This window comes from Ranitomeya variabilis, chromosome 5 (genome assembly GCF_051348905.1).
Source record: "Ranitomeya variabilis isolate aRanVar5 chromosome 5, aRanVar5.hap1, whole genome shotgun sequence".
NCBI classification, from domain to species: domain Eukaryota; kingdom Metazoa; phylum Chordata; class Amphibia; order Anura; family Dendrobatidae; genus Ranitomeya; species Ranitomeya variabilis.
This window is the reverse complement of record NC_135236.1, coordinates 410,230,721-410,249,477: the sequence shown is the minus strand read 5'-3', so window position 1 is coordinate 410,249,477 and position 18,757 is coordinate 410,230,721. Positions and strand designations below refer to the sequence as shown.

At 43.2% G+C, this 18,757-nt stretch overlaps 1 protein-coding gene across 2 annotated transcripts in view; it reads left to right on the top strand.

Moving 5' to 3' along the window:
- The window catches only part of NR2C1 (nuclear receptor subfamily 2 group C member 1), a 75,159-nt gene that overhangs the window by 21,929 nt on the left and 34,473 nt on the right, over positions 1-18,757 (top strand). For both annotated transcript variants that reach the window (XM_077265143.1, XM_077265144.1), the window contains exons 4-7: positions 1,473-1,703; positions 2,135-2,219; positions 12,692-12,871; positions 14,435-14,582. In XM_077265143.1, the coding sequence (XP_077121258.1) occupies positions 1,473-1,703; positions 2,135-2,219; positions 12,692-12,871; positions 14,435-14,582 (644 nt within the window). The remainder of the gene's footprint in view (positions 1-1,472; positions 1,704-2,134; positions 2,220-12,691; positions 12,872-14,434; positions 14,583-18,757) is intronic.

Genomic DNA, 18,757 nt, shown 5'->3' with positions numbered 1-18,757 from the left:
TCCATTACGCGGCACATGCAGAAAAACTACCAGATCTGCTGCAAAAGGCTACTTTCACATCAGCGATTCTTGCTAAAGTCACTGCCGATAGTGTCATACTCACCAAAGGGGGGGGGGGGGGCAGCACTAAAAGTGCCTAGGGCAGCGGAAACTCTAAATACGGCCCTGGCAGTGACATGAAGTCACTTGAATACCTTGTAGCCCAGTGTTTTGCAAACACCTTCTGATGGTTTCTGTAGAGACTGACATGTTAGGTTTAGATATGTGATGTCTTCTTTCACTTACAGCGCAGAAAGGATCACTACGCACCATTCTTCAATTGTCATGAGGCCATGTGGGAAACACTATGGAGAGATCTTCACAATGGAATGTCATACCGGTCCTACTACTGGGATTATGGTTGGGGTGGCATTATATAGCCCTCCATTCTTCATTCCAGGTACAATAATAGCTCAGTGCTACATTGATTTATTTGTAGAACCAGTGGTACGGCCATTTCTCCAAAAGTGGAGCATGTGGCCGCATGCTATTTGTGTTACTGTGAGCAGCCTGTGAGACCTAAACGTTCTACCAACTCTCTGGACGTGTTTCTCATCAAGCACATCTAGGACATCATTGGTCGGCAATTACAAAGGGAGCTGCCAGTGGTGGATTTTGATGATTTGTGTGCCCAAGTGCATTCAATCCAGCAGAACATTTCTCAGACAACCATTAATAACCTCATTGATAGCATGCCGAGGTGTATAAGTGCATGTATTCTGGAGACTGGATAAATAGAGATGTTTTGAAAACGTTTCCCTTTTTTCATTGTTTGCATATTATTAACATGTCCATCGATCCTGTGATACTCAAAATTCCATTCATTTTTTTCCTTCTTGGCTTTGCAATTTCAATATTGAAGAATGTAGATAGTGACTTTTATGTGTACCAACTTTAATGGTATTCATTATGTTTTTGTTTTTTAATTTCCCATAAAGCTTTGGACTTTAACAAAGTGCTCTGCAAGCTATATGTCCTTACCCTACAGGTTGTAACCCATGTTTCTGCAGGGTACTAGGCTCTACAGGATTATATCACCTTCTCTCTGACTTCTTGCTCCTCTGCCCACCTTCTGTATGAACTCAACACATAATGATATTAATACTGTCATGTCTATTCTTTTACAGCTGCTTCCCCATACTTTCTAGTCTAACTATAGTAAAAACTGCTAAAATGGGGGAGGAATGTAAGATCTTGGTCTTTTTTTTTTTTTTTTTTTGTCATAGCTATGGGTGTTGCTTTCATGTTCTCCCTTTCCTTTAGTGAACAGTTTCATTTTTCAGGACTGGTTGTTATGTTTTACTTGCATGGCTTGATTCCTTAAACATTTTTGTTGTATTGAGGTGTAAAATCAGCAGAAATCTTTTAAAATTTCTACTGATCTCAAGATGTGTGTAAAACTTTCTTAATACTTTTGTTATGTATGTCTTTAGTTTGTCACAGATCAGCAGACAGGTCAGAAAATCCAAATTCTTACAGCCGTTGATCAAAGTGGGGCAAGCAAAAGGTTCATCTTGACTAATAATGATAATTCATCCCCAAGCAAAGTGATCCTTGCAAGGCAAGACAGCAGTCAAGGCAAGGTTTACCTAACCACTCCTGACGCTGCTGGTGTCAATCAGCTATTCATTTCAAGCCCTGATGTCTCTGCACAGCACATTCAGGTAAAGGCCAAACTTTCTGTCCTCCCAGAAAAATACTATAACATTTTACTTGTCCCTTTTCTAATTTACTACTATTAAAACTAATTTTTAAAAAAAATAAATAAAATATATATATATATATATATATATATATATATATATATATATAATATTTTGTGGTAAAAAAAATAAATCAATAATAGTTACATCTTCATTTATTTGTGAGATATGAAGATATTTTGTTGAATTGCCACATTTTTTGACAATCGACAATTGGGATCAGAAAGGATAGATGAGCTCTTTTGTGGGCAGAGTGTATCATGCATTGTGGTTTTGCTTGTGGCCCTTCCCCTCGTCCGTCTGATCCCTCTATCGACCTTGATGGACTTTTATTCTTCTGGTGTTTTACTAATTGAATTCATGTTGTGTGTTTTATATATCCGTTATTCTAGATTTTGTCAGATGCTCAGTGCATAGACCAGAACTTAAACAAACCAGTAGTGGAACTTTGTGTGGTCTGTGGGGATAAAGCTTCAGGTATGTACGTCCACCAGGTTCAAATTCACTTTTTTAAATCTGTATGTTTGTTTTTTTTCTTTTTTTACAATTTTTCTTTCCTTTTTTTTTACTTTTCAGTTTTCTTTACTTTGGACAGCTATCTTGGCTGGGCTGCAGAGTCGTCAACTTAGGTTTACATAGTTATGTAGCTTGAAAAAAGACCTAGGTCCATCAAGTTCAGCCTTTCTCCACCAATTGTACATTTGGTCACTAATTTAACTATAACCCGCAATGTTATGTGTATCAAGGAAATCATCCAGCCCTTTTTTAAAAGCTGTTATAGTGTCTGCCATTACTACCTCATGTGCTAGGGCAGTGTTTCCCAGCTCCGGTCCTGAAGAGCCACAAACAGGTCTTTCAGAGGTGATAATTCCATCACCTGGGCAATACAAAGGAAATCCTGAAAACATGACCTGTTGGTGGCTTTTGAGGTCCGGAGTTGGGGAACACTGTGCTAGGCCATTCCACAGTATGACTGCTCTAACTGTAAAGAACCCTTTCCTGTTTTGCCTCCGGAATCGCATTTCTTCCACCTGTAATGAGTGACCCCTGGTTCTTAGTATGGCTTTTGGAAGGTATAAGTCATGTACCAGTCCGCTGTACTGGCCACACATATATTTATACATGTAAATGAGATCTTCTCTGAGGAGTCTTTTTTCTAAACTAAACAAGCCTAACTTTTCCAACCTTTCATCATATGAGAGGCCTTTCATCCCTTGTAATAATCTAGTTGCCGTCTATGAACTGACTCTAATTTCTAAATATCCTTTTTAAAATGTGGAGCCCAAAACTGGAACCTATATTCTAGATATGGCCTCACCAGTGATTTATAAAGGGCCAACAATACGTTGGGATCGCGGGATTTTATCTTTTTTTTTTTTTTATACTTGTAACACAAAAACTTTTTCTCCACTCATGGTTAGTGGTTTTGGAGAAGCCATTTATTGTCAAGCTACTGTGTTTTCTCTTTTTAAATAATAATGACAACCCAAAACATCCAAATAACCCTGAACAGAAGTTTATATACCCTGGTGCTTTTGGCCTGATAACATGCACCGAAGTTGACACAAATGGTTTTGAATGGCTACTAAAGGTAACATCCTCACCTGTGACCTGTGTGCTTGTAATCCGCGTGTGTGCATAAAAGCGGATTTTCTGGGATCCAGACAGACTCTTGCATCTTTCATCCAGCCACTGACGTTTCTGGATTGTGAGTCATTGGCAAAGCAAAAAAATTGTCAAGGGATTTAAGGGAAAAGGTAGTTGAACTGTATAAAACAGGAAAGGGATACAAAAAGATATCCAAGGAATTGATAATGCCAGTCAGCAGCGTTCAAACTGTGATTAACAAATGGAAAATCAGGGGTTCCGTAAAAACAAAACCACGGTCAGGTAGACCAACAAAAATGTTGTCCACATCTGCCAGGAAAATTGTTCGGGATGCAAAGAAAAACGCACAAATAACATCGGCTGAAATACAGGACTCTCTGAAAACTAGCGAAAAATGGGCTGCATGGCCGAGTCGCCAGAAGAAAGCCATTACTGCGCAAATACTACAAAGTATCTCTCCTACAATACACAAAACAGCGCAGAGACAAGCCTCAAAGCTTCTGGAACAAGGTCATTTTGAGTGGTGAGACCAAAATTGAACTTTTTGGCCACAACCATAAACATTATATTTGAAGAGAGGTCAACAAGGTCTATGATGAAAGGAACACCATTCCTACTGTAAAGCACGGAGGTGGATCGCTGATGTTTTTGGGATGTGTGAGCTACAAAGGCACAGGAAACTTGATCAAAATTGAAGGAAAGATAAATGCTGCCCGTTGTCAGCAAATACTGGAGGCAAATTTGCAATCATCAGCACGGAAGCTGCGCTTGGGATGTACTTGGACGTTCCAAGTTCCAACATGACAACGATCCAAAACACTAGGCCAAGTCGACCTGTCATTGGCTACAGCAGACCAAAGTGAAGGTTCTGGAGTGGCCATCTCAGTCTCCTGACCTCTATATAATTGATCCACTGTGGGGATATCTCAAGCTCGCAGTTCATGCTAGACAGCCCAGGAATTTACAGGAACTGGAGGCCTTTTGCCAAGAAGAGTGGGCAGCTTTACCATCTGAGAAAATAAAGAACCTCATCCACAACTACCACAAAAGACTTTAAGCTGTCATTGATGTTAGAGGGGGCAATACACAGTATTAAGAAATGGGGTATGTTAACTTTTGATCAGGGTAGTTTGGATGTTTTGGGTTGTTATTATGACTTAGGCTATGTGCACACTTTGCGGATTCTGCTGCGGATTTTTCCGCAGCGGATTTGATGAAATCCACAGTGCAAAAAGTACTGCGGATTTATCGCGTTTTTTTGTGCGGTTTCCACTGCGGTTTTAGACACCTGCGGGTTGTTAACATGGAGCAGGTGCCAAACCGCTGCGGATTCCGCACGGTTTCTGCGCGTTTTTTTCCGCACCATGTGCACAGCGTTTTTTGTTTTCCATAGGTTAACATTGTACTGTACACCACATGGAAAACTGCTGCGGATCCGCAGCATTCAAAAACGCTGCGGATTCGCAGCAAAAACCGCAAAGTGTGCACATAGCCTTAAAAAGAGAAAACACAGTAGTTTGACAATAAATAGCTTCTCCCAACCAATAACCATGAGTGGAGAAAACGTTTTGGTGTTATCATTCATATTCTCTGAATAAAGGCCAAGAAACCAAAAATTCTGCTGAAGTATGTAAACTTTTGAGTACAACTGTTTATGCAGAAATAGGATTACTCCATCCCAGGTGCATTACTATAAATTTATCTATATTAAACCTTATTTTCCAAGTGTTTGCCCATTCAGGCATATAATCCAGATTGTTTTGCTATATTATAAAATCAAGGTCAGATTTTAGTATCCTACATAGTTTGGTGTCGTCAGCAAAGCCTGACATATTACTCTCAATCCCATCCACTAGTTTATTAATAAAGAGGTTAAAAAGAATCTGCCCTAGCACAGATCCCTGCGGCACCCACTGCTGACTACAGTATATCTCATGCAGAGAACGTACTATTTACGATGACTTTGTTTCTTGTCATTTTAGTCAGTTCCTTATCTGCATATAGCTTCCCCCAGTCCTTGCTTCTTTAGCTTCCATATAAGTCTGTTGTGTGGTACAGTATCAATTGCCTTTGTAAAGTCCAGATAAAACACATCAGCCGCATTACCAACATCCTGGTTTGCACTTACCTCCTTCTAGAAACCCAACATGTTGCTTAGGCCTCTTTCACACTTCCGTCGGTGCAGGTGCGTCGCAATGCAGTGAAGCGATGTATCAACGGATGTTGTGAAAGTAGCTGAAAACGTGTGCGACGCATCCAGTCTTATGACAGATACGTCGAAGGAGTTCCTGCCTGGATTTTCAGGTATAAGATTCTGTAAGGAGAGAGAGGAAAAACGGGATACTTCGCTGGATTCCTGTGTTTGACGGTCAGCGACGGATCCTGCGTCCATAGGCTTCCATTATAGCCAACGACGGACAGCGCAGGACCCGTCGCTGAGCGATTTTCCGACGTGCACAAAAAACGTTCCTCTAAGCCTCTTTCAGATTTCCGTCTTTCAGCTCCAGTCACAATCCGTTGATTTTTTGAGAATACAGGATCCTGCAAAAAAATTTGCAGGATCCTGCATTTTCTCATAGACTTGTATTAGCGTCGGATTGTGATGGATGGCCATCCGTTTCATCAGTCGTGCACTGGATCCTGCGTAAAAAAAAACGGTCCGTCGGGCAGAGAAAACGTTCAGAGGAACGTTTTTTCTGCACGTCGGAAAATCGGTCAGCGACACATCCTGCGCTGCCCTTCACTGGCTACAATAGAAGCCTATGGGCGCAGGATGCGTCGCTGAGTGTGAAAAGCAGGAATTCAGCGACGGGTCCCGTCTTTTCAAACTGAGCATGCGTGGAAGAATTTCCCATCAGGGAAATTCTCGCTCGTTCTCTTTCTCTTTTACTATTGATGCTGCCTATGCAGCATCAATAGTAACAAGATATAATGTTAAAAATAACTACAAAAATAAAAAATCGCAGTATTCTCACCAACCGGCATTCCCGCGCAGCGTCACCAATGCTCCCGGCAGCTACGCCGCCCCACCTAGCGTTCCTAGTAATACATTGGAGAAAGTCGGCGTCTCGCAAGACCGCGACTTCTCGCAAGATTTCGCAATGTATTACTAGGAACGCTAGCTGCCGGGAGTATCGCTGAGCGGGAACGCTGGTAGGTGAGAATACTGCGATTTTTTTTTTTTTATTTTTTTATTTATTTTTTTTTTTAACCTGGTTTGTGTTGTGTATGCCTTTTTGAAGCGGAAAACAGCTGCGAAGATGCATACAGAACAGGTGCACATAGCCTCGACGGGCCCAGTGCACACGTTTTCCACAATCTGCACAGGATCCGTCATTTCAAAGTCTTGACGGATCCTGTGCAGATTTGGAAGACAGAAGTGTGAAAGAAGCCTTAGGCTTCTTTCACACTTCCGTCGGTACGGTGCCGTCACAAAGCGTCGGCGTGACGGACAGTGGTGATTTTTTGCATAACGTGGGCAGCGGACGCAGTATTTCGACACCTCCGCTACTCATTGTGAAGTTCCAGGGAGGAGGAGGTGGAGTTCCAGCCGCGCCTGCGCAGTTCAAAATGCAGGACCCGACGTACAAAAAAACGTTCCCTTGAACGTTTTTTCGCTACGACGGTCCGCCAAATACCGAGCATCCAGTGCACGACGTATGGAACGTGTGTCCATACGTCGCGATGCGTCGGTAATACAAGTCTATGGAGAAAAAACGCATCCTGCGGGCAATTTTGCAGGATGCGTTCTTTCTCCAAAACGACGCATTGCGACAGAAGCCAAACGACGCAAGTGTGAAAGAAGCCTTAACGTTTTCTCTGCACGACGGACCGCTATTTTCCGACTGATCCAGTGCACATCGGATGAAACAGATGGCCATCCGTCACAATCCGTCGCTAATACAAGTCTATGGGAAAAAACAGGATCTTGCAGAAAAATTTGCAGGATCCTGTTTTTTCAAAACTCGACGGATTTCGACGGGAGAGAAAGGACGGAAGTGTGAAAGAGGCCTAAGGCCTCTTTCACACTTGCGTCTTGTGACGTCCGTCGCAATGCTTCGTTTTGGGTAAAAAAACAGATCTTGCAAATGTGCCCGCAGGATGCGTTTTTTGCCCATAGACTTGTATTGCCGACGGATCGCGACGCATGGCCATACGTCGCGTCCGTCGTGCACTGGATGCGTCGTGTTTTGGCGGATCGTCGGCACGAAAAAACGTTCAATGTAATGTTTTTTCGTACGTCGCGTCCGCCATTTCCTACCGCGCATGTGCGGCCGGAACTCCGCCCCCTGCTCCCCGGACTTTAGAATGGGCAGCGGATGCGTTGAAAAACTGCATCCGCTTTCCACGATGTGCCAAATTTTCACAACGTGCGTCGGTACGTCGCGCCGACGCTTAGCGTCGGACTCGTACAGACGCAAGTGTGAAAGAAGCCTTAGACACGACATATCTTTCATGAATCTGTGCTTGTGTTGTCATATATTATATTATTCTTTGCTCTGCAATATATTTCTGCAGGTCATCTCTTATGATGCCCTCAAAAACTTTGCACACTACTGATGCCAGACTTACCTGGAACAACCTTCTTAGCTTTCTTAAATATCGGTACCACTTCAGCCATACTCCAATCCTGTGGTATCGTCCCTGTTACAAGAGAGTCTAAGAATATGACATTCAGCGGTCTGTTAATTACTGAGCTCAATTCCCTCAGTATCCGTGTATGAATGCCATCTGGGCCTGGGAATTTGTCAATGTTTGATTTGTTCAGACGCAAGCGTGCTTTTTTTTTTTTTTTTTTTTTTTTTATAACTCAAATAGATTTTTATTAAGAATATAATCACAATAAACATTTTACAACAATACATGGATTTTGAAAGATTCCCCCCCCCCTTTCTCCCCATTTAGACAGCTCATGCTCTTCCCTTAGCATATCGTATACCGCCATATACTTTAGTATTATGTGATGACTCCTACTGTCCCCTTATAAACAAACATCCCAACAGGAAAAAACTGCCCAGAACGTTCTTCCCTCATCCCTCCCCTACCACAATTCCAGCCAAGGCGTCCACAGTTTATAATAAAACTCCACTTTCCCTATTTTCTGGTAAACCTCCTTTTCTAGAGTAATAACATGTTTCACATATTGAAGGTATTCTCCTCTCGAAGGTGGATCCTCTTTTATCCAGTTTCTTGCTATGAGCTTCTGAGCCATGTACAATAGTCTAGCAATTGCTGTCTTCAAATTGTTATCTACTCTTATCTCCTCTACATATCCCAACAAACACACCACCCGAACCTCCTTCAGGTCTCTGAAGCGTCTCCAACCTAATACGGGGGTGCTGCTTCCCCCACACCAATTTCCTAAATAAGGAGTTAATCCGCTTAAATTTCCCACGTGGTATCCAAATAGGTGAGTTATGGAGAACATACATTATCTTAGGCTTGAGAATCATTTTAATAAGATTGACTCGGCCCACCACTGACAAGTGCAATTTAGACCATGCCCCTACTTTTGCCTTAAGAACCCCCAACACGGGAGTCAAATTCTTATGCAAGTAATCTAATCGGCATAGAGATCCATATCCCCAAATATTTGAATTGATCAGCCTCTTTGTCTGCCTCCCTCCGCGACATCTCCCATCTCATCCCCTACGTCATCTACCTTAAACACAGTTGATTTATTCAAATTTATCCTCAACCCCGACAATGCTCCAAATCTTTCAATAAGCCGAATAGCATTCCCCAATGAGACATGTGGATCGCTCAGGAACAGCAGTATGTCGTCTGCGTATAATGCTAGGAGTGGACATCCCTGTCTCGTAACTTAATCGTACGAGAAAACTCTCCATTCGACCTAACTCTAGCCACTGGCTGCGCATACAGCAGTTTGACCCAGGACACAAATTGTGGACCAAAACCCAAACAGTGTAACACCTGCCACAAATACCCCCATTCTACACTGTCAAAAGCCTTATGGGCATCTAAGGATGCAGTAACTCTCTAGCCACAGTTATCAGCACTCAGCTGTACATTCATAAAAAGTATTCTCAAGTTAATTGCTGTATACTTGTCGGGCATAAAGCCGGACTGATCCGGATGTATTAATTTAGAGAACACCTGACAGTCTGGTTGCCAACACACCGGGCAGAAGCTTGACATCTGTTGTAAGCAAAGAAATTGGTCGGTATGACTCAGGATACCGTAAGTCTTAATCCTCCTTCAGGATTACCACTATTATGGCTTCTCTCATGGAGGCTGGCAGGATTCTCCTACTCTTAGCCTCCTCCAAGACCACTCTTAATCTGGGCATCAACACTTCCTCCATATCTTTGTAAACTTCGGCTGGTAGTCCATCTGCTCCTGGCGCCTTACCCCTTGCCATTGACCTTAATTCCCGACTCAATTCCTCATCCGTAATGGGTGACTCCAAACTTTCCCGGTCATCCTCACTCAGCTTAGTCAACTCAAGTCCCCCTAAAAAAGCCCCAGTGTCTCCCATGGATGCATCCACCCGCAAGGAGTACAAATCCGCATAGAAGTCCGTAAAGACCTCCAAGATCTCAGAAGTCTCCAGCACCTTCGCACCGTTTGCTGAAACCAATGAATGCACAAATGATGTACTCCTCTGAGCAGAGGCCACCAGCGACAGCATATGACCCACCGTCTCCCCCTCCTGATAAATAGCTAGTCTCTGAAACTTTCTTTCTCTCCGCCCTCTCCAAAAGAATATTATCCATTTTATTATGAGCTTCTTTTAACTGTTTCCCAGCCACAGGGGTACCCAGAGCAATCATTTCATCCTCCGCTACTCTCAGCCACTCACTTGCCGTTCTTTCCGCCTGTTTTGTCCGCCGCTTACATCTACTATCTCTAAACAGCAATCCCCACAAATACGCTTTCATAGTCTCCCAAATAGTGGGTATATCAGCACTCCCATCATTAAACTCAAAAAACTCCTCTATCTCCCGCTGTATGTTGCCTATATCAATACTGCGCAACCAGTTAGGGTGAATTTTTCACTCTCCCCTGCACCCGGCCGGCGCCCCATCGGCCGCAGCTCCACCTCAATCGGATTATGATCCGAAAATGCCCGTGACGGGTATCTCACGTCTCCCACCATTGAATCTAACTTTTTATTTCCAAGAGCCATATCTATTCTAGATAAGTTATCATGGGCCGGTCAGTAGCAAGAATAACCCTTCTCCCCAACGTGTCTCACCCTCCACAGATCAATCATGCCAATTTCCTGAACATGTGTACCAAACGTATTAGTATGACCTTCAGACCTATTCTGTAAGTTTTTGTTCCTATCCCAGAAGTCATCACATATAGTATTGAGGTCTACAATGTTTAGAAGTGGTATCGGGTCCCCTCGCCCCACCAGCTCCAACACTTCTCTAATTTTCTTACTGGAATAGGGAGGTGGAATATACATAGCCACGACACACAGCAGCACCCCAAGCAATTTACATTTCACCACCACATATTGACCATCCACATCAACATACACCTTCATCTCCTCAAATCGCACCCCCGCAGGAATCCGTACTGACACTCCCCTTGAGTATGTAGAGAAAGTAGAGTGATACGCTTTCTGTATCCAGCGCCTAGACAAGACATCAACCCTCAAGCACTACATGTGTTTCAAGCAGATATATCAATGAGGCCCTTTGATCACGAGCATACTGTAAAACCGCCGCCTGCCTGGTTTTAACTGCTAGGCCTCTTATATTCCAACTCAGTATTTTAATACTGTCCCCCATCATACCTCTCGTCAACATTCAGGCTGTGTGCACACGTTCAGGATAAAAACGCTTAAAAAAACGCATACATATGTATCCCATCATTTATAATGCATTCCGCAATTTTTGTGCATATGTTGCATTTTTTTCTGCAAAAAAAAGCGTCGTGGTAAAAAAACGCAGCATGTTCATTAATTTTGCAGATTTTTTGCAGATTTCCCACTATATTATTGCATTGGGAACCTCCGGGAAAAAAACGCAAAAAATCCGCAAAAAGCGCGATAAAAACGCATGCGGATTTCTTGCAGAAAATGTCCGGTTTTGTTCAGGAAATTTCTGCAAGGAATCCTGACGTGTGCACATAGCCTCAGAGTAACCTTATTTCTTGGCCTGAGCCTCCCAACTCCCATCCCTACCCTCCCCCCAACTAAAGCTTTTTCCTCTCGTGGAGAGTGGGGCTCCTCTGCCCATTAGAGACACTCTCCCTTGGATCACTTTCTCTTCCCCCTCCCGCCGCGTGCGTCTTTTTGTGTTACACTATTTGTATCTGGTGGTAAACTTTATTGGTGTAGAAAACGATAGTCTTAAAGGGACTATTTGTCAGTACAGAATGACTGTTCAAAGCAAGTACAGGCACTCTGGCCACTATCCGTTATATACACCTTCCCACCTGCTTGTTTTCCATCTATATCCACCCTTCTGTGGCTCTAAGAAGCCAGAGCTGTCAATCAAACAAAAGAGGAGATGGTGAAGATGGTGGGAAGATGTACATAAATGATTGGCGCCGCCAATGATTGGGTCTTTTTCTAGTTAAACCATCCTCATATAGGTGGTGCATCCCATTGTAATGAAATGACTATTTAAATGTAATCTCTATAGCATTGGAGGGGTCAGAATGCTATAAAGCGAAAACTGCAAGATTTCAGAATGTCAATGGGTGATGGTCAATGCTCACCTCCTCCCTCTCTGCACAATGGCATTTGTTCAGGTGACAGAGCATGCTTACATGACTCCCCATACAAATCAGTTACTCTATTGCTGTCTCGAGCCATGTGACTGCTGTAAAGCATATCTCTGAATGCTATTAACACCAACTATCCTAGGAATCCTTCACCCATTATTGTCAAAAAAATAAGAGAAATCTACTTTTAGAAATAAAATATAGACTAGAATAAATGTTTAACTATCCTGTTTGTTAGGGGAAAAACCATCTTTTACACATTTTTATGCACTTTTGTATGTTCTTATAGAATAGATTGAAAGACAATGTCATAAATGAACGTTTTGCTGCTATCAGATGTGCAGAGTTGAGAAAGAAACTATCTTCTGTCTTGCTGTATTATTATTTTTTTTTATTCAAAAGAATAAGTATGCTGTGTTGGGGAAATAAAGCTGTAAATCTCATCAACGTTGTTGTCCGATGCAGTGTGAGTAATATGTCATTGCAATGTGACGTGTCTAAATCTTGTCTGCTCTCCCATTAAATAGAGGTGAAAACCCCTGTAGCTATCCTAATTTAATTAAATTTAATTTAATTTAATTTGTAATAGTTACTTTAGTTGGTACTATTATTTATACCTCTGTCCTAATCCCACCCAGGGCGTCATTATGGGGCTGTAACATGTGAGGGCTGCAAAGGATTCTTCAAAAGAAGTATTAGGAAAAATTTGGTTTATACATGCAGAGGAGCAAAAGATTGTGTGATTAACAAACACTACCGGAACCGATGTCAGTACTGCCGGCTACAAAGGTGTATCGCACTGGGGATGAAGCAGGATTGTAAGTATCTGTTTACAGCAATTTACCTTTTCTGACAGATCTTCAGTATACCACTAAAGTTGTATTCTGTCTTTCTCACTTTCTAGATGTACTGGGCACCTATTCATTTGAATCAGTACCCTGTATAAATAGCTGTGCAGCTAGGGACGTGTGACTCCTACAGCTTTCTCCAGTGAGCGTCTGTCAGCACAGCACAGAATGAGTGTTCAAAGCAAGCGCAGGTACTTGATGTACCCTTGGTGTGGCCAAACCTTTAAGTACACCTTCCCACCTTCTTGTTTGCGGTCTATCTGCTCGCTCACCTATTTTGATTGACTGCTCTGGTTTCATAGAGCCATTGAATGGCAGACATGGAGGGAAATCAAGTGGGAAAGTGCACTTAAATGATTGGCCACACTATGATGTAGCGAGTGCTTGTGCTAGGTTTGAACAGCTATTCTGTGCTGACCGATTCTCTTTAAATGCCTTTTTCAACAGCTAAATTTGCTACTGTTTACTTACTATAATCGTAACAGTCTATTTTTTTGCCTCTAGCAGTTAAGATGCTTTTTTCTGCTTTCATTGCATTCTAAAGTCCTGATTCTTCAAGGATATTTCTGGTGTAAAACTGGTTTTAATGTAACCAAATTCCTGTGCAACTTTTAGTTGAGTAAAAATTTTGCAAACTTTGGCGAGCTCTGCCAACATTTTGAAAAGTAGATGATGCTTCGCCAAGTGATGGATGGCCGCCAAATTTGTCACAAAAGTGGAGTAATTATGACTGAAATGTACTACAGTTGTTGATAGAAGTACAGTATATTTTCTTACAGTGGTTCACAGTGCTCCAAATTAATTAAGGGACACATCTTACTCCAGCACACTGTTCATCAAGACCTACAGTACTTGCAAAACGCCAGTCTTGGTGAATGGAGGCCTAGTACTAATGTGTAACGGAGTAAGGCTGGGTTCACATTGCGTTATGGCAGTCCATTAGACCCCTATTATTGGGCGCATCGCCAACGCATGCCATAATCGGCATGCGTTAGCGATGTGCCGTCATTCAGTGACAGAGCCTCGGACGTGGGCTGCAGCGTGTGAGGCTCCGTCACTGCTAGCACAGATGAATCATCTGCGCTAGCGGTATAGCATAACGCGATGGCGTGTATGCTATAGCGTTAACGCAGCCCGCCATCGCTATGCGTTGAACGGGCTGCTTTAACGCAATGTGAACCTGGTCTTAAGAAAAATGGATCTTAATGAGCTGACTCTTGTGTACATAAATTGGTATAAAACCTTCCTCCCTCCACTCTATACTGCCATTGCCTATAGAGTGTATCGATTATTGCTCTGCTCTGAGAAACACTGTGGTTTCCAGTGTTGCAAGGATTAACGTGTATAATGACAATTTCTGTAAAAAGCTGCACAATAGTATGGCGCTTACATAAGCAACATAACTAAAAGATGACTCTCTTATTTTATCCCACTTTATATGAAATATTTTTCTAAACAAGATGAATTTGCTTGTATTTGTCATTCCTCCCAAGATTTAATTATTTAAACCCCTCAATGTTTGCTGATTTGCAGCTGTGCAGTGTGAAAGAAAACCTGTAGAAGCTGCGAGAGAAAAATCATCAAACTGTGCAGCATCCACAGAAAAAATCTACATTAGGAAAGATTTGCGAAGTCCTCTCGCTGCAACAACGACCTTTGTAACTGATAACAAACCGGTGAGGTGAGTTTTGTTTTGTAGCACAGTTTATTATCAGATGACCTGTATGGTTTTGGCAAAAAAAAAAAAAATTGTGTCATGGTTTTTGTAGTGTCTAAGTTTTTGGCTTATTAATTATGCTTTCGGTCAGATCTTTGGGACTGAGCTTTAGGGTTTGCTCACATCTGCGTATATAAATTCGCTGAGATTCTCAGCCCAAAAGGTTGGCGAGTGTCAAAAGTTTTTTTTTGTTGTTGTTGTTGTTGTTTTTCTTCTCAACTAGCATTGGTATGTCATGAGTGTTATGAGAATGTGTTTTTTTCCTCAACCAATGCATTTTTAACATCAGCTTTATGCTGAAAAAAGAGCTTGATCTAATGCCGCTAGGCAAAAATATGAGTAACTGAACATGAGGTTCTTGGATTAACATTCTAATCAGACGGTATAAAGCCCACTGCTACGTCACGGTGAACCTCTCAGTGGGTCCTAACTTTTGTTGTCTTAGAGGAGTGTTGCGCTAACCACCACTGCAGCGACAATGCACCAGCAGGGCGGGAGGCCTGGTGCCTCACAGCACCCATGCTGCGAGACTGAGTCCCCATGACTGCATACCGCACCAACCCATATGCACAAAATCACAGCAATAATGGCCGCCACACAGTGCCAACACCAAATGAAAGACCGTTGAAACTCTCTTTCCTGGTGCAGTGTCACTGCGATGGTGGTTAGTGCATATATCAATAAGATTATCACATTTCTCAGCCAATTACCTGCTGTTACCTTACGGACGTCACCGCTCGCAACATGAAAACTTACTGGCAGTTCTCACGCTGTGAGCTGTCACGCTGCAGTATATTGTTACTGCAGTTCATTGGCTGAGAAATGTGATAACCTTATTGATGCACCTCTTGTCGCAGCAGCCATATTCACACTCTATTCTGTGAATGAGCTGTAACATTACAGATGTAGCAGAGTAAGTGATCATCATGGGACGTCCGTTATATGGATTACGGCAGACATTTAGGATTAATTTTTCTTATGGTATTAAATGGTAAGATATGGTAATAGTTGGGGAGTGCTTTTTACAATTAAAGCAGCCTGGGAGCCCTCGCGGGCAGGGTCCTCCCTTCTTCTGTACCTGTTAATGCCTTGTTTTTTGCTCATGTTTATTATATTTGTCTAGATTTACCCCTTTTGACATGTAAAGCGCCATGGAATAAATGGCGCTATAAAAATATATAATAATAAAAGGACTTTTTTCTGTGTATTTTTTTGTTTTTAACTTGTGTCTGACAGACACCTCTCCATTACTAACCCTTGGGTTTGATGTCAGTGAACATTACAAAGCTGACATCAACCCCCATTACCCTAATTCCCAATGCATCAGAGCAACTGGAAAGAGAGACCGAATTGTTGCATCTAATGGATGCGGCATTTCTGGAGCGGCTCAGGGCTGATGTTATAAGTTTGGGAAGGGGCCAATATTCATGGCTCCCTACCCAGCCTATTGATATCAGCCCACACCTGTCTATTTGGCATTTGCTGGTTATTAAAAATAGGGGTACCCCATGTAATTGTTTTTTTAGAGAGGTCCCTCTTTTTTAATAACCAGTAAAGGCTAAGCAGACAGATGTGGGCTGATATAATTCCATAGGTCTTCCCAGCTGATTAATAACACCATCTCAGAGCTGTCTGCTTTCCCTCAGCTGGTTATTAAAAATAAGTGGGACCCCACACAATTTTTTAAAATTTATTTTTACATTTATTAACTAAATATATGTGCAATAAATTACACACAAAACACTGATTATATAACACTGACGTCTTCCTATATACAGTATATCCTATCTATTCTGACGATTCATGCTGTGAATTTACTGTACTTGGCTGGGGACATGTCTCGTTTCCTATGAGATGTGTGCGAAAAAATCGGACAGCACATACATGGTCCGTGTGCCATGCAATTTTTTAATTTTTATTTTTCTTGCACCCTTTGGCTTGCATTGGTGAGTCTTGGCCGCTTTACACGTCCATATACAGCATGCTCCATTTTTTTTCTCACCCCAATTCCACATGAACAAAAGCATGCAGATGAACACTGCCTCATTGAATAACATTGGTGCGAGTGCAATGAGATGTTTGTTTTTTTTTCTCTTTCCCCCATGATGACACCACGGAGAGAGGGGATCTGCCCCCAGGGACAGGAAACCTACAGATAAAAAGGCGGTACCTCGCTCCTGAATCAGTTGGTTTCCAGTCCCTGGGAAACCTACAGTCGACATGGACAGCAGCTTACCTTTGGATCAGCGTGGGATGCCGGGGCCGAATAGTCCGATCCAGGCAGCGGGGGTTCCCTGCCTCGGCTGGGGCGGTTGCCTGAAGCGCCACCGCTGGGGTCAGCGGACCTTGAGGGTGTGCGGGGAGCGTTGGCAGAAGAAATGGATAAAGACCACCTCTCCCGGAGCGTGTCCCCATCTGTTTCATTGCGTGCGGTGTCCGGGGCTCCGGAGCAGCAGTGTGCATGCGCAAGAGGCGTGCCCTTGTGACGCCAGCGGGCGCCGCAATGCTTACTGGGAAACAAGTACTGCGCATGCGTGAGGTCCCTAATGACGCGGATGGCGCATTGCATTACTGGGAACGCTGTGGCTGGGCACGCAGCACTCCCTCATGGAATGGAAGCTGTGGGAGGTCCCGGAATAGGGATATAAACAGCGGGAACTCCTGGAACAGAGCTTCACATTGAGCTTGGCGTCCCTACTGGAAGCTCTTGGTCGCTCATGCCAGAGGAGCAGGCCTCGCAGGGTCAGTCTCCCCATCATGGGCAGCAGCAGCGACAGCGGAACCAACAGCAGCAGCAGCTGCAACATCAGAAGACGCTGATGGAGAAGGATTCTTCCCATCGACGCAGCGGCAGCAACTACTCGGGCTCAGTAAGTGTGTCAGCGTGGTCACCAGCGGAAAAGAGAATCCATCGTTTGGAATGGTTTCTCCCCCGAACCCGGTATCCTTCTTTCTGCTGGGATGGTACGTGAACTTCGTGAAAGTCCACTTTGTAATTCGGGTCCTGTTTTCCTCTTATAGGGAAAGAAGTGTACCACCAAGTCTAAAAGTAGGATTTGTGCTCTGTGCAGAGGAACTACCCGCTACATGGGTGAAGAGACTCTGTGATTCTTGTATAGAGCAGACAATTTGCGATGAGTCCCCAAACTTTGCTTCAGACCTTAGGTCTTCAAATAGAAATCCAGTGGAAGACACCCTAAAATACCTGCAGAAATCAGGGAAAAAGCGGCAAAAAGCCAAACAGAGATCCCCGGAGTCTGGGTCTAGTAGTAGAGACAGCGAAGCAAGCGACTTGGATTCTTCCAGTTCATCATCTTCCTCGTCATCGTCCTCAGAAGGTGGTCGTAGCTGTTCTGTTTTCCAATAGGGGAAACAGTCTGATTTAAAGCGGTTAGAACCACCATGGGTCTAGTGGACCCTCTTCCCAAGAAAACTGTTCAGGATATGTTTAGTGGGCTAGAGCAGAAAACTAGGAGGTCGTTCCCATTAAATGAGAAAATTCAGTCATTAATTAAAAGAGAATGGATAAAGCCAGAAAAAAATGGCCTTCTTACCCCAAAAAGGATATATCCTTTTGAAGACCCTGTTTGTTCTTTTTGGGAATGGCACCAAAGTAGCAATCGCCAAAGCTTCCAAAAAATTTGCCCTACCTTTCGAGGATATAGGGGTGCTAAAAGACCCCATGTATAAAAAAGAGGATTCATTCCTCAAGGCTTCCTGGGAAGCCGCTGGAGGGGGGGGCTAAAGCCAGCTATTGCCGCCACCTGTACGGCTAGGGTACTAAGGACTTGGCTGGATCACTTGGAATCACAGCTAAAAGGCATAACCCGTAGAGAGACAATTCTAAATTCTGTTCCTTTAATGAGGGGGGTGGCGGCTTTTCTGGCAGACACATCTGTGGATTTGGTCAGGCTAGCCTTGTGACTTAAAGGGAATCTGTCACCTCATTTTGCCGCTATAAACTGCGGCCACCGCCATCAGGGGTTTATCTGCAGCATTCTGTAATGCTGTAGCTAATCCCCCGATGTAAACTGAAAGATAAGAAAAATTATCTGCCCTTTTGAGGGCAGAGCAAAGTACTGCAGTGCGCAGGTGCCGAGAAATGTCAGAGAGGCCCGGCGCCTGCGTGCTGCAGTACT